At 41.9% G+C, this 16,044-nt stretch overlaps 1 protein-coding gene across 1 annotated transcript in view; it reads left to right on the top strand.

The window, feature by feature from the left end:
- Positions 1–16,044, top strand: part of pitpnc1a (phosphatidylinositol transfer protein cytoplasmic 1a) — a gene marked incomplete at its 5' end in the record, with an annotated part of 41,101 nt that overhangs the window by 18,827 nt on the left and 6,230 nt on the right. The window contains 5 exons of the mRNA XM_083931075.1: positions 5,762–5,910; positions 8,609–8,697; positions 10,213–10,220; positions 13,926–13,997; positions 15,468–15,563. Coding sequence (XP_083787201.1) covers positions 5,762–5,910; positions 8,609–8,697; positions 10,213–10,220; positions 13,926–13,997; positions 15,468–15,563 — 414 coding nt within the window. The remainder of the gene's footprint in view (positions 1–5,761; positions 5,911–8,608; positions 8,698–10,212; positions 10,221–13,925; positions 13,998–15,467; positions 15,564–16,044) is intronic.

Below are 16,044 nucleotides of genomic sequence, written 5' to 3'. Positions count from 1 at the left end.
TGAATGAAAGTGTGCTTTACACATGCAGATCCATATGTAATTTGTCAACTGATGTACTCATCCAGTGTGAGTTTGGATTATAGGGATTATGCTTAGATTACGGCCTGCAGTGTACTGCATAATCCTTCCCAATTTGTAGTAATGTTTTTGTGTACGGTGAACCAGCCCGGTACGAACCGATACGTGATGTACTGGGTTGTATGAATGAATGGAAGTAGCTTTATTATTTTAAGCTTACATGCAAACGTTTTCTTTAAATATTCATCTGCTGCTGCAGTGTTACTCATTTCAAGTACCGTAGTATTATCGTCCAAGTTTTGAATATATTAGCATATGGTTTGATACATTAGGATTAACAAATATTTCTGTTCAAATTTCGAAAACGTTCATTTGGACACATGTTTGTGAGCATCTGCTGTAAGACACAGGATGGTTATATGTCTGTGCGCCCTCTGATGTCAGAATAATTCATCCACCATATGGGCAGATGAGATAAAGCAATATGGATGGATTTTTACCATTGTGTGTGTGTGTGTGTGTGTGTGTGTGTGTGTGTGTGTGTGTGTGTGTGTGTGTGTGTGTGTGTGTGTGTGTGTGTGTGTGTGTGTGTGTGTGTGTATGTGTGTGTGCGTTTTAGTGAAAAAGCGCACTAACATGTACATCAAAAAAACGCAGAAGCTAGGAGCACAGTCATTTATTCAAGAATACAGAGAGATCAAAGCAGTAATTACTCTGTCTGTGGTTGAATTTTAATTATATGTTAGCATTGTGCCAAGTATTGTGCCAAGTATTGTGTGTGTGTGTGTGTGTGTGTGTGTGTGTGTGTGTGTGTGTGTGTGTGTGTGTGTGTGTGTGTGTGTGTGTGTGTGTGTGTGTGTGTGTGTGTGTGTGTGTGTGTGTGTGTGTGTGTGTGTGTGTTCTAATCATACTCTCACACTTACACACTCCATGTCTGTAGCACAATGACCACAGCTCCTAGCCACCTGCTGTTGTGTTACAGAGAAGCAGAAAGGCAGAGACAGTTTGATCACAGTATTGGCTCAGTGCTTTCATCTTGGTATGCTATTTATTCTTTTCATACATGCATATTAAGCCACAGTGACTCAGTTGCATGTTTTATTTGCAACCAGCATGTTTCTTGAATGTAGTCACTGTAGTCTTTTTTGCATTGTATTGAAATTTAAATCAAGAGCAGGATGTGTGTCATTGCTGCCATTACCTTGAACTAATATTATCATGTGAAATTGTTTCATTTATCACCATGTTCAATATATTGGGGAATTAATTTATTCGCTTACTGGCAGAGAATAAAGCTGGAACTATGCTTCTCTGGGCTGCATAGGGGCACTTGAACACATTCACACGGCTGTTTGTTTGATACTCGTTCGTACTAAGTTTTGTTTCTGTTCGTCTCTATTTCGAATCATTCTCACATTTGTATGTCAGCCTGCAGCCGGCAGCTGGTTAGGTTGTGCTTAGCATAAAAACAGGAAACGTGAAGAAACAGTTAGCCTTGTTCTGTCAAAAGGTGATCAAATCTGCAAGCCAGCAAGCCTATAGCTCACTAATTAACACATTAAATCTCCTTTGTTTAATCCTTACAAAAACTCAAATGTAAATTTGAATTCTTTATTTGACCATAGGTTATGTGTAAGATATTGCACTGCTTGGGGCAGTAACAGTGAACTGTCTTAATCTTTGACAGAAAGCAAATGAGCGTATTTCCCCAAAAACCTATACCTTTAAATTCCCCAATTCTTTTTCCTGAAATGTTGTTATGTGAAAACAGATGATTTTCACAGAGAGGTTTCCAAGAAAGGAAGCAGAAAAATCAAGATGTGTTCTTCCAATTATTATTCTCGGGCCAGCTCATCCTGACAGTCTCACTCAATGGTCTTTTAGCTCTCAATCTCCTGTAATAACAAACACAAAGAGCAGCTCTGTGTGTAATGATACTGAGGACTGAGTGCTGAAAGTGCCTGAACTGCTTGTTGCGTTAAAATAACGGGGAAAAGTTTCACAAAAGGAGAGGTTGAAATGAGGCAGAAACATAGAGGCATGGGGGGGGGGGGGGGGGGGGGGGGGGGGGGGGGAATTAGTGTGTAGATAAATCAAATGACAGGTGAAAGAGAAAAACTACACCCGAGCCTACAATACAGCATCTTTTCTCCTCGCTGTCAGCCTTTGATCCTGCCCAACGGCTCTACTTTCTTTAGAGAGAAATAGGGAGATAATAAGAGATTATTCATGGCCACTTCACCCTCCTAGTCATTAGAGCAAGATTTCCAAAGACAACAAGTGAAAACAGCCTCTCATTCATCAACAGCAGCCATCAAGTAGACAGCAGTCGGGCTGAATACAATGGCAGGTAGGAAGTACATCATAACAGCTGCCGTGTTTACACAATAGCCCTGAATGAGCCCAGGGAAACATGAAAGATGATGCTTGATATTAATACGCTGTTGCTGGCCATCAGCGTGATCAGAGTGGCACTCAGAGGTCCCCTTGAGTTGGTATTCTGCCCTGATGATTTTCATCTAGCAGGGGGATTTATGTGTGCTCTTCAACCGCCTCTCTCATTTTTGTTTTGCCCGAAACCACAATCGCTGGAAAAGTAATTAGTGATCTCTATAACAACCTTCTTCTTCTTCTTCTTTTAGTTGTCTGAATGTCATGACCTCCCTCATTCTCCATCCCACTAAACATTGGACGTCAAATAGACGTGCAGATCATGTTTATATTGGGTCTGTCCGTCCATGACTAATTCTAGACATCTATTCGATGTCCAAACTAGCCTTGCCACGGATGAATGCTGCATGTTTGAGGTGTTGGTCGAATGAGCCGTAGGCGCTGAATGGCGGCCATAAGGTCCGTGACCCTAGAAAAGTGCCATGATATTATAGAAGTAGTCTAAAATTTGTCTAAATTTGATGTTGAAAAGACGTCCACAAACGACCACATTTGGACTATAAAAAGCCCTCACTCTGAGGTCCCACGGACGTCAACATTGGACATTTGACAAAAGTCGAAAAAAGACGTTGCCTGGCGTTAAGAAACAAACCTTTCAGTGGACCGAAATTGGACGCCCAAAAATGACCTAGAAAATCTGTCACACCAACGTCATATTGTGGGATCATAATGACCGTATACAGATACAAAGGAAATATTCAACAAATGATGTAATGCTCTGCTTTATTATAAAATTGGAAAAAAAATAATAACAGCAACGATTACTTCACCTTTTAAAGCTCACCTTTGTAAACACTGTGACAAAGATGGGTCTTGGTTAGGGATAGGTCTTTGGTCATGTCTAGGTGGTAACCCTAGATTCACAAAAACTCGCAAGGCTTGCTTCCCGACGACCTATCATAACAAGACCATATGAGGTCATTACCTACCCGTAACCATCTTGTGAGACTTGATACCATCTAGACACAACCATTATCAGTTCCTTTTATCGATGCAGCAAAAAAGTGAACAATAATGATAATGTCAAACTCATCACTCCCTAGAAACCTGTAACACGGAGTCATGGCATAGAGGAAAAACCGTCCAAAGTGTGGCTTTAATTTACACAGAAAGAGGAATGCCATGTACTTTATACTCTACGCACAAGTGCCACTGCTTCCCAACTGAGCAGCACATTCGTTACTGAGGGCAAATATCCTGTGTTGTTATGACTTTAATGCCACGCAGACAGGCTGAGCAGATTTCTCTCTTTAACCAAGAAAACCTAAATGCTGTACAAATAATCTCTCATTTCTTGATACCATTTTTTACCGCAGAGAAAATAGATATCAATAAAGAATTGGTCCCATAATATGATTGGTCCCATTGATAATGTAATTGGTGTCGTATTGGTATTGGTACGTTATCAGTTCCAATCCCTAGTCTTAGTTGTTTTGGAACAGATCATTTGATTCATTAGTTATAGTAATATTGATTAGAGTGAATTTAAGTTGTAGAGATTATGCCCATTTTCATTATCTTGCTCTCTATGAACAAATCATTAATTCTGACTGTGTTTGTGTGTGACTGACCACAGGATCCTCTTCCATTATGCCTGGCCTGTGACTGTGTCATCGCAGCGGAAAAATTATGCCAGAATCCAACAGCTGTTCAGTCAGAAGCAGGGCCATCAACATTCCAGCTGGGAATACCCTGTTTCAGCCCTTTGCTATTTCTCTTGTGGTTGGCAGATGGAAAAATTTGGCATTGTGGTATAAGAAGTTACACCCTGAGCTTGTTTACTGGTACACATTGGCTCTGCCTTTTTCCACTACGCTATCAATTTCTCTCCTCTTCATTCCTTGCTTTTTGTGGCTTGATGTAGAGTCACAAGTCAACATCCCAGGCGGTCCTTGTGCTTTTTTTCCATTAGCTTAACACAGCTATCCTTGGTTGGAGCTCTGTTTGTGTGTGTGACAGTTGAGTCCCACATGACCTCTTGGCATTCCAGCAGGGCGGCATAAGTCACCATCAGGGCCGTATCGATTTCCCCCGGCCTGGAAATAGGCCTACAAGCAGTCGGAAATCTCCGTCCTGGAGCACTCTCACTCCAGCGCTTGTCTTTTCCAAATGTATGGAAAATAGTTGCAGCGTGACGCCCCAATCCAGCCTGTCAAGGCGACCGAGAGTGACACTGTAAATGGGCCAAGTGGGTCAGTCAGTGTTGAGTAAAAGATGTAGGTGTTAGCTGCCACAAGGGGCCACACTCACTGGCTGCTGCTGCTGTTACTATTGTTGTGCTGCTTGGTCCTGACCCGATGAAGCCTTTGTCGTGCTACAGACAGCTCATAATACCCCAGCTTTCTTTCGTTATGGCGACTGTCCCTAGGTGTCAGGACCAACTGGTATTTTCCCTTCTGTGTTTATTTTTATGGCTGCTATAAATATTATACTAGATACTGTTGAGTCAGTTGTTGGACTTCAAACAAAGAGCATATTGTTTCCATTCAAATAGCCTCAACAGAACTGTACTCCAGATGCGTGGCTATAAGGACAGTTACTATAACAATGTTGGTTTGTCAGAATTGAGCTTCTCCTCCTACCTTAATTTTTTCACTATAATAAATAAAAAAATCATCTCTCATCTCATCTCATCTTCATCAGCTTATCCGGGGTCGGGTCGCGGGGGCAGCAGTTTTAGCAGGGGACCCTAAACTTCCCTTTCCCGGGCCACATTAACCAGCTCTAACTGGGGGATCCCGAGGCGTTCCCAGGCCAGTGTGGAGATATAATCTCTCCACCTAATCCTGGGTCTTCCCCGAGGCCTCCTCCCAGCTGGACGTGCCTGGAACACCTCCCTAGGGAGGCGCCCAGGGGGCATCCTTACTAGATGCCCGAACCACCTCAACTGGCTCCTTTCAACGCAAAGGAGCAGCGGCTCTACTCCGAGTTCCTCACGGATGGCTGAACTTCTCACCCTCTCTCTAAGGGAGACTCCAGCCACCCTCCTGAGAAAACCCATTTCGGCCGCTTGTACCTGCGACCTCGTTCTTTCGGTCATGACCCAGCTTTCATGACCATAGGTGAGGGTAGGAACGAAGATTGACCGGTAGATCGAGAGCTTTGCCTGCACAACGGTGCGGTAGAGCGACTGCAACACCGCCCCCGCTGCTCCGATTCTCCGGCCAAATTCACGCTCCATCGTCCCCTCACTCGTGAACATGATCCCGAAGTTCTTGAACTCCTTCACTTGGGGTAAAAAAATCAATCAAATATAAAGCCTCTGTTTGTTTGTCTCCTCTCTGTCTTTCAGTACCGGATTGGCCAGCTGTATATGATCAGCAAACACAGTCATGAACAGAGTGAACGCGGGGAGGGGGTGGAGGTGGTCCAGAACGAGCCATATGAGGACCCCGAGCATGGATCAGGCCAGTTCACCGAGAAAAGAATCTACCTCAACAAGTGAGTGTCTTCTTCTTGCAATGAAATATACATTCAGTTTAATTTAGCGCCAGGCAATAATTCACTACAAATTTATCATTCAAATTGAATCGATACTGTGCAAAAATCATAGCAGGATTTTGTGCTTGTGTTGTCGAAAGTAACAATAACAAGCACATTAACACATTAACTTATTAGAAAATGTTAACTGAAATACTTTTACATTACCAAACAGTTTATTTCCCAATAGCGCTCGGCAATATAAAAGAAAGGAGATACTTATCGTCAAAATAATATAAAAATGTATTTCGTGTATTTTTCTATATCATTTCTATTGCGACAACAAGAAACAATTAGCCAAATCTATTATACTTTCAATTAAATGAGAAAAGTCTCAATTTTCATTTGTCAAATATTTAATTTACACATAAGTATCTAAAAAATAGGCTGTACCATGTGGTTACTTAACATTGATTATTTATTTATATCAACATATGAAATTACCTTTATCGGAATAGATGATTTTGACCGTATCACCCAGTCCTAATTTTATTAAATAAACGACTTACAATGTGTATAAATACGTGTTTTTTCAGGAAAAAACAAGAGAACAATGCCGTAAGGTGTCCCTTTTCATCTACCCACGCCAATTTTCCTGCACTTTGTTAAACTTGATAAGCGTGAAATTGAATATTTGATTTTCTGTTATGTTGATTACATTTTAATCAGCTGCCGTGTACAGTCTGAAGTTAGATCTTCTCAGTCTCATTTGTGAATTTCCTCTGAATGTGACCCATCATCACTCACCTGCTTCTCATTTTTTTCTGTGACGCATTACATTGGAAAAAATATCATTTGTACATAACCTTACAGACACTTAGACCTTTCGTTTGAGTACACTAATGAGGTGACTCCGGATGAAAGCCTGGTTCAGCACTTCATTGATTTCCCTTATCAAATCTCTAAAGATTGCAAAGGATGACATGTAAACGAACAGAAAACTGACAACAAGCAGCACTAACGAGGGTATGCTTATGCTCAAAACAGCGCGCTAGACAAAACCGGAGATATTAGTAAATGCATGAGGATGTAGCATTAAATCAGCAGAGGAAATAGCTCTATTTCGCCACTTATTTTGCTTACTAATGACTGTATTTTATGGCTGTTGCGCAATAATGTAACCTTTCCTTATCACTATGGGCCCTTTGGTGTACGATAATGATATGACTCATAAGATAAAGACCACAGAATCAAATGCTGTCACAGACAACTGGGCCACTGATTCCCAAAAGTAAGACAATGAGACAGAGATGAAAAGAGAGCCACATGGAGAATACCAAAGTGAGAGGCGGGAAGGGAGAGAGAAAGGTTTTGTGGTCAGAAGTGACAAGTAACTGGGCCTTTGGGAAATGTGAAGTGTCATTGACAAACTCAGACGACAGGAAGGTTTAGTGCCGTGTGTGTGTGTGTGTGTTTGTGTGTGTGTGTGTGTGTGTATATATATATATATATATATATATACGTGTTTGTTACTGTGTGTGTGGGCAGAGAGAGATGAGGTCAGTGTAAGTGATGGATAATTTGAGCAGTCACTGTTGGACGCCGCGCTCGCCTCTCACCACCCACAAACCACCTGTTACCATGTTATAGCTGCAGTCTGTGTGTGCATTTGTGTGTGTGTGTGTGTGTGTGTGTGTGTGTGTGTGTGTGTGTGTGTGTGTGTGTGTGTGTGTGTGTGTGTGTGTGTATGTGTGTGTGTGTGTGTGTGTGTGTGTGTGTGTGTGTGTGTGTGTGTGTGTGTGTGTCTTGTAGTCAAGGCAGTGTGAGGACATGTGGCCAGTCTGCTGTGTCTTCACGCTCCCACGGCTGTTTGACAATCCGGTGGCGAGAGACCACAGGGGAGCCGTCCGTCTCATGTCCCAGTGGTCCATTACAGACTCTCAGTATAATCTCCACATTTAATTTACAGCTGTTAGGCACAGAATAAGAAGGGAAAGAGGTGATAATGTGGGAGTTAAAATGATAAATGGCTGGTTTAAAAGAGAATTGTCCTGAAAGTGAAAATTGGAACAGGTAAATGACAATTAATGGTGCTATTTTCCTTGCTTGATTGGCTGATATTCAGTCGGCAGAACTCTGTGATTTGGGCTACAGTGACGTTTGTGACAGGACTCAATAATGAGGCTGCACTCTGAAAAGTACCAACGTTTCAAAAAGAAATTTGTTTGTTTCACCTGTGAATTCATACATTCCTCAAATCGTTGGCTTGGCAATCTCCTTCCAGCTAACCAAGTTTTGGCCCCCGTCGTTCCGCCTTTTCCATTTGCATTTTATTGGGCCTCCAATAAAATGCTCGGCTGCAACTGTTAAGAATCAATTGTGCTGAGTAATAGCTAGTTCTCTGTACTTTACGCTCACTGTGTCCCTTTCTGTATCTATCATGGTGCAAGCTCCGCTGCATGGTGTAAGAATGTATAATCAACTTCCCCAGGGGTAATTATGTCTGCAGTGTATGGCCTCTATTATGTCTCCACACAGCTGGATGCTTGTCATTGCTTTTTGTGGGTTACAGGGCCAAACAAAAGAGTGGAACAACTTAAAGAGAGGGCTACTTTGACTAAAAAGATTTCTCTCATTGTCATCTGGTTTTTCTGCCTTGCTTTAGTCTTCTTCTCCTTCAGTTGACAAACCCACCCACTCCTCTTTCACTGTGTTTCAGCAAGCTGCCCAGTTGGGCCAGAGCAGTGGTCCCTAAAATCTTCTATGTCACAGAGAAGGCTTGGAACTACTATCCATACACCATCACAGGTAATACTTTAATTCAACATCTTTGCGCTTTTATCTCCCATTTTTACCTGCAGTGCATGATATTATGTAACAAAAATAAGCATTGGTTTAAAAAACTAGACAACCACTAGCCGTGTTTCCATTCAGTTGTCAAGCTAATTTTAAGTAAAGTTTTGAAATGTTGCAAAAAAGAAATGTGGATTAGGTGGTCGTGGCTAAAATCTGTCAGTAAACAGAGACGAAGAAGTAGAGGTTGCTAACCGGAAACAAAAAAGGCCGCCTTGGTCATCCACAATCTAACAAGAGAAAAATAAACGTGACCAGATGTTAAGATGGTGGAGGTTTTACATTGACCTTGATTGGATTGAATGGATGAAATGGATTAGATGGAAGATCTTGGTCTTGAGAGTTTTCACAAATCCAGGGTAACCGTCTAGAGACAACCGAGAAAAAATGGAGAGAGGTCTGCAGGAATTTGGTTCAGTTGGGCATTTTTTTTTAATTGTTCTTTCATGTCAGCTAGTATTGGCTACTGTCTCTTCTAATCAACAATCTCTATGACTTTATGATTTTTACTAAAACAACTTATACACATACGTAAGCTCCCTGTTTCTGCCCTGCTCTATAAACATGGTTATGGTTCACCTGCTGGCAGCCAATTGATGGGATCATCGTGAGGGCAAATTGATATGGAAGCAATATTTTGTACGACACGATCCACAATGAGGGGAGGGAGGGGGAGACAGAGGTCAAGAGGAACAGTGGAAATGATGTGGAGAGGACAGGCAGGCTGAGAGAAAACAGTATGTGTAAGGCTAAACATGAACACAAGTTTAAAACACCCTGACCAGATAAAATGTTATAACATGTTCAGTGAGAAATGTATTATTCTAAATACCCCCCAAAGGCACTGCACAACAGTAATATATTCTCTAAAGTGCAGAGTGCAGCAGCAACTTGACTATGACCTGAACCATGCACCTGAACATAACATTTTTATTTGCATTTACTACTCGTGTTTTGCTCTGTCATCGTTTGTGTAACGTATAACAGAAGATATTACTGCATGTTATTAGGAGTATTGCAATGTCATGCTATTGTGGCTCACTTACAGTGGTGTTCAATCATCCGGCAGTGCTAGGATGCAGTATCTATCAGGTATGAAGGTTCCACAACAAACTTGAGATTCATTTAAAGTGTCGTCATTACAACCTTTCAACCACCTTTGAAAGTAAAACAACCTTCACAGTCTGGATCAGAACAGCTAGCATCAGTCTGCAGATGTCACATTGCCTCATGGTTATGTGGAACTTTCATAACAGGGAGCGCTGCAGCTCTCCTGTACATACAGTTAATACGTTTTGCAATACAAAATGGACTCCACTCCTGTGGTATTGCTGGGACTGAAGTGCTATTGCTGAGGCTTAATGTTCCTTTTTTCCATTTTGAACTAAATTGTTTTTTTCTTATCTCTCTCATACTGTTTCATTGCTTTCTGTTTATTACACTGATGGCCTCTGCTGGGGATATGGTCAGAGTACACGGTGAGTACTTTCAATGTGTGTGCATCCATGCACGTGCACACACAAACCACACACACAAAAAACACTTTGATGCAAAAGCTGACATGTAAATATTTGTGGCAGAGGTGAAATGTGTGTGAAAATCCGGTCTCCAGCAGGAATTCATGGCTCCTGGATTAGCGACATTCAAATGTCTACGCTGCACCATCTGTCTGTCTGTGCACATCTGTATGCCGCAACACACATAGTGTGTTGTGATACAATAGCTGTCTTTCCACTACCGCGCCACTGTGAGCTCGAGCTATCTTTGAGCCAGCCGGTGTTGATGACCCTGTACTGCACGCTGGGTGAACAAAACCCATATGTCTTTCCGCTACTGCCCTGATAGCTCCGCGGTATTTCTCTGAAACCCGCTCATAACATGCCGCCTCGGTGTAAACGCAACTCATTCATTCCACACCACAGATAAACAGACTCTTATGACTTAAACTAGGGCCGCCTCCCTCCGCTTTAATCTGAAATACCATAGGTCCAAAAAAAGCTCCACTGGACTAAAAGGCCAGCAGGCAGACGGGCCGTTATCCAGAAAACAAAAGCCAAGACCTGCTCTGAAAATACACACTGAAGATATATAGATGCTAATGTCTTATTCCTCGGACCAGGTAGTGAGCAGAGTCTAAAGTCCTCCATTCAACAATACTGTATTTTTTTCTCCATTCTTCATTTTCCGGGTTCTTCAGTGATAATGAGAAATTAGCTGCAGCTGCTACTCCCCATCCAGAGACTCTCGACTCCGAACCAGGCCGGGGTAGCTCTGCTTGGCCTATGGGTAAACGATGGGCCATATTCACCTGGAAATTGGCCCCGATAAGTGGAAGTGTCAGTGGAAAAGCAACTGGCCTTGGCACGCTCGATCTCACCCACTTTTGGTGCGGTAGTGGAAATGAATATCTCTGACAATTCAGACTTTTGACAGCTGATTGACATTTGAATGACAGCACACGTTTATGTCGCTGTGTGTGTGTGTGTGTGTGTGTGTGTGTGTGTGTGTGTGTGTGTGTGTGTGTGTGTGTGTGTGTGTGTGTGTGTGTGTGTGTGTGTGTGTGTGTGTGTGTGTGTGTGTGTGTGTGTTTGACAGAGAAAAAGAGGAACTTCTGCATGTTTGTGACATTATTCTGACCTTCATTCATCAGATTGTGCTCGCAGCAAATGAAGTCTAATTCAAGCAGATACAACATCTCATTTCAGATTTAGATTTGAGCATTTTCCATGCAGTGACATTTAACTAAAACCATCCCATATTTGAAACACATGTAATTTCACATCAGTCAAAACCCAGTGTAATCTGGGACCTTGATTAAAGGCCTACCCAAGACACAATAATAATCAGCATCAGCTATTCAATCGTTCTCCATTGCTCATGGTGGCGGCAGGTGAAGTAAGTTCTTCTTTGGGAATCTCAAGGTGGTCCCAGGTCCCCAAGTGTTATAAGTAACCCCCCCAGTGGTTGTGGCTCTGCCCTGGGGTCACCTCCCAGTTGGATATAGCTGGAACAACTCAGCACAGAGGTGTCAAGAATGAATCCTGATCAGAATCTTGATCTACTGACTCGCACTCCTACTCTAAGCACCTTCTGGATATCTGAGCTCCCTTAACATGTCTGTAAGGTTAAAAAAAAAAAAAAGACACTCTAAGACAGAAACTAATTTCTTTTATCTAACATCAAATTGTTTAATTACTACTCTAGACCTAGATGAATGCGGAAATGTCAAATCAACTTGTAAGAGCTTCACATATGGACCCAGATCATGCTTCACCTGCAACCCCGCTGGACCGATCCGCCTGTCACTATCAACTAACCAAGTTAATTTTCCTTTAAAAACATTAAGAAACCCCCAAAGCTCTCAACTGTATAACTGGTTAATTGACTGTCATTGAGAAAATGCACTAATGATTTGCTCTGGGACATTAGTGGAACATTAGTCTGCCACACCCTGAGAAACGTCAATGAGGCACACATGAAATCGACAGCAGGCTGATCTTTTCCCCTGACACTATACAGATACACAGCACATCTGGATGTTTTTGAGGAAGGTTGTGCTGATGTGAAACTGAATGAACTGAATTTTTTTTTTGCTGCTGAACATGAACATCCCTCTCCTGGAAAAATATGCCACGGGCGTACGAGGCCACTTTCAGTATTCTCAAATCAGCAAACACCATGATTTCGATAAGAGCCCAGCGACAATACAGAGGTCCACTTGTGTTTATAATCTGAGTCGATGGTGCTTGTGTAGTCACGCTGCCTCATGGGGCTGATTATGCATGTTTTGTTCTGATTAGTTTTGCTTCTGGCAAAACAATGCCCTTTAGCTTTGATATAATTACAACATGCCACGGCCTGTCGTGAGCTATCGCTTAAATGTAAAGTGCTGAACAACAACAGCTTTCTGTCCATCATTCACTTTAACAATTACATTCATTCCATAAATCACATAGAGCCAAAGCAGAGCAGCCAGAAGACAGCAGAGGAAGAACCAGAACATATCTTTTCTCCATAAAACATGATCCAGTTTCGCTAAAATCAGTGGTAGTGCTGTAAAGCTCTATGCACACCTCCCAGGAGTTACACAGAGTGCAAGAACAGGCGTTCAGCGAGGCGGAATCGAGTCAGCATAGCATCAAAAAGGATTTTGAAGCTGTTAAAATATTCACGCAGTGTTGCTTTAACATCAGCATGTTAGCTTTGTCCTTGTAAGCATGTTGTTATAGCATGCTGACGTTAGCATTTAAGCCATAGCAGCGCTGTGCCTGAGTACAGCCTCACATGGTTTGCTTTAGACTCTTGTTTTAGTTAGCCGTGTCTGCATGAGATGTATTGATGAAAATGAGTCAACTTTTGTAAGAAATGATGATCTTAATGATAAAAGATGAAATGTATTTTTTTATAAAGTGCTCAGAAAGCATATCATGGGCAAGTAACCACTGCATGAAGTCATGATGATTATGTAGAATAAAAGTCTGTGAATGGTATTGTCTTTATCCTCCACCTTCAGTCTCTCACACAAACACGTTTGCATAGCACACACACTTTTCTTGCCATCTCCTTCTCCTCTGTGTACTATAATTACAATAAGAAAGTGCGCACACACACACACACACACACAAACCTATGCATTCACCATGAGCTCCCAGAATCAAGCCCCTATAGCTCATTCTTTCCTCATCCCTCCTGCTGTCTTTGTTCACAAAGACACATACACACTCTCACACACACACAAACACTCTCACACACACTCAAACACACACACACACACACACACACACACACACACACACACACCAACACACACCAGCTTTTACATCAGTACACCAGTATTCTATCATTCTTTGGTTTTATAATAATTGATGTAAGCTTTAATCCAATCAAACTGTTGTGTTTAAGAGCTGATGAACAGCAGTCAATATGGCCAAAGGCAATAAAGTGTGTGTGCGTGTTTGTGTAGTAATCATCAAGAAGGGGAGCGGTGCAGTAAATCTAACACAGTGAGAGAATAATCATTATTGCTCATCTGGTTGGGGGATAAAGCACAGATGTATACACACAGTCAGTCTCACATTTTATACTGTGGATCAGGTGCCAGACATTTTTCTACCTGTGTGATCTGATCTGATCCAAACCTAAGCTATGTAATTATGTCATGCCTTTTCTATCCCCCACTCCAGTGCTCCTTCCTGCCCAAGTTTTCCATCCACATAGAGACCAAATACGAGGACAACAAAGGGAGCAATGATAATGTGAGTCAAACTCAGTGTCGTACGGTTGGGAACATACTGTGTAGATCTGACAAATAAAAAGGGGGTTTCTCAGCAGGACTTTTCAACATATGTTTTTTGAAGTGTTTCACAGAATCTTCTTTCTTGTTGCACCCATATCTGTCTATTTTTTTTCCCTCGCATATTTCCACTGATCTTCTTCCTTCAAAGCCTTCAAATGAGAGCCGGTGAATTCTCTTTGTCAGAGGGTTACAGCATCATTGTACCATCCCTTTAGTTGTGAGATTTGGAATAAGAAGCATACTGATACACAGATTATATCTTACCATGTCTTTCCATTAGAACATTCATGCTACAAGTTCAGGTAATACAAATGTAAAGAAATCACACACAATCCACCACCTGCGGTGGTTCTGTAGCTACATCACAATAAACGGCTAAAAATTGCATCACAGAACCATTTAATCAGTTCAGCTCAATATGATGAACGCTATTGGCTTGAAAGTTTTGAAACATTATCGCCAACGCAATTAGGTACAGCACCATCACATTCATAAATCAAGTAATAGTAATAGCGAAAAAACAATTGAGTATTTCATCACTGTTAAAAGCTCTTAGCTTGATCTCCACCTCTCCCTCAGCACCACTTTACACTGTGTTGGCAGCGGGCAAGTCTGAAGGTTACGCAACACTGCCTCCATCCATACTGTAGCTGCAAACAAAATGCCGCAGCTTCACCTAGTGGTGGCTTGTGGGTGTTGCAACCCACTATGATAGTTTCACAGACGGTCATAGTGTCACATCGGAAACTGATTGTAACAATTGGGGGTGTTTAAGAAGTGAGGGAAGAAGAGTCTTATAGAAGTGTTTGCTCCCTCCGCTCTCAACTTTACACTTCTTCCTCCGCTTTCACCATTTGTACAGTCTTTCTTTTTTTTCCTTCCTCCATTCTTCTCTTCGTCATGTCTTTCTATAACCTCTTCTTCCCTCTCACTGCCCTTTCTGCCTACGGCTACACCTGTATAAAAGTTGGACGTACGTAGAAGGTGCGATCGACTCTTTGTGACGTCAAGAGCGGTGAGGTTGTTCTGAAAGGAGCAGGATAACTGCCTTACACTTCTTTGCTCTTGTGTGAGTCAGACACGGGAAGAAATCAGTGACAACACTGTTCGGAGTGAGTCACATTCATCCTCGCAGTTTGTTTAGTGTATTGTCTGAGGGTGAAGTCAAAAGGAAGGAAATCATGTTATCTGTGTTCTGTCGTTTTTTTAAGACCAACAGGAAATTATCTTATCGTCAAACCCCAACCCCCTTTTTGAACCTCTGTGAAATATTTATTTTTCATGTCTTTGTGAAGTGTGTGAAGCTGCCCCAACACATCAAGTGACAGGGGAAATCACTGCACATCATATCCCAGCATTTGTCAACCCCTAAAGTGCATTATTGATTTAGCTGTCCTCCTCACACAGTGTACTCTTGCCTCTTCCTCAGATCTTTGGCAGCGAGCCCAGAGAGGAGGAAACACAGGTGTGTTTTGTGGACATAGTGTATGATGAGATACCTGAGCGCCACTTCAAGGAGTCAGAGGTAAGGGGGGGTCGGGACCTCATGATATATATTTTTTTGTTTATATGAATGTAGAGGAGCACAGAACAAATGAATGAAACATGACAGAGGAAGGAAGGAAAGGACAGAGTAGAGAGGAGAGCATGGAGACGAACAACAGAAGTGGGAGCGGGGGAGGAAGTGTTTCACAGAATCTCCTTTCTTGTTGCACACATATCGGTTTATTTTATTTCCTCTCTTTTTTTTTCTTACCATATTTTCACTGATCTTTTTTGTTTCAAAGGCTCCAAATCAGAGCCAGTGAATTCTCTTTGTCAGAGGGTTACTACATCATTGTACCATCTTTTAATTGTGAGATTTGGATATGGAAGGTATTAAAGGGATTAGCATCTCTTTTTCATCCACACACATCCTTTATCTTTCAATGCCTTTCCATTAAAGCATCCATGTGACTAAATTAATGAAGTTATGGCATTTAGCTGCAGAACATCAATAGCAAAAA

The sequence above is a fragment of the Echiichthys vipera genome (genome assembly GCF_963691815.1).
Source record: "Echiichthys vipera genome assembly, chromosome: 17".
NCBI classification, from domain to species: domain Eukaryota; kingdom Metazoa; phylum Chordata; class Actinopteri; order Perciformes; family Trachinidae; genus Echiichthys; species Echiichthys vipera.
This window is presented reverse-complemented; position numbering and strand designations above follow the sequence as displayed.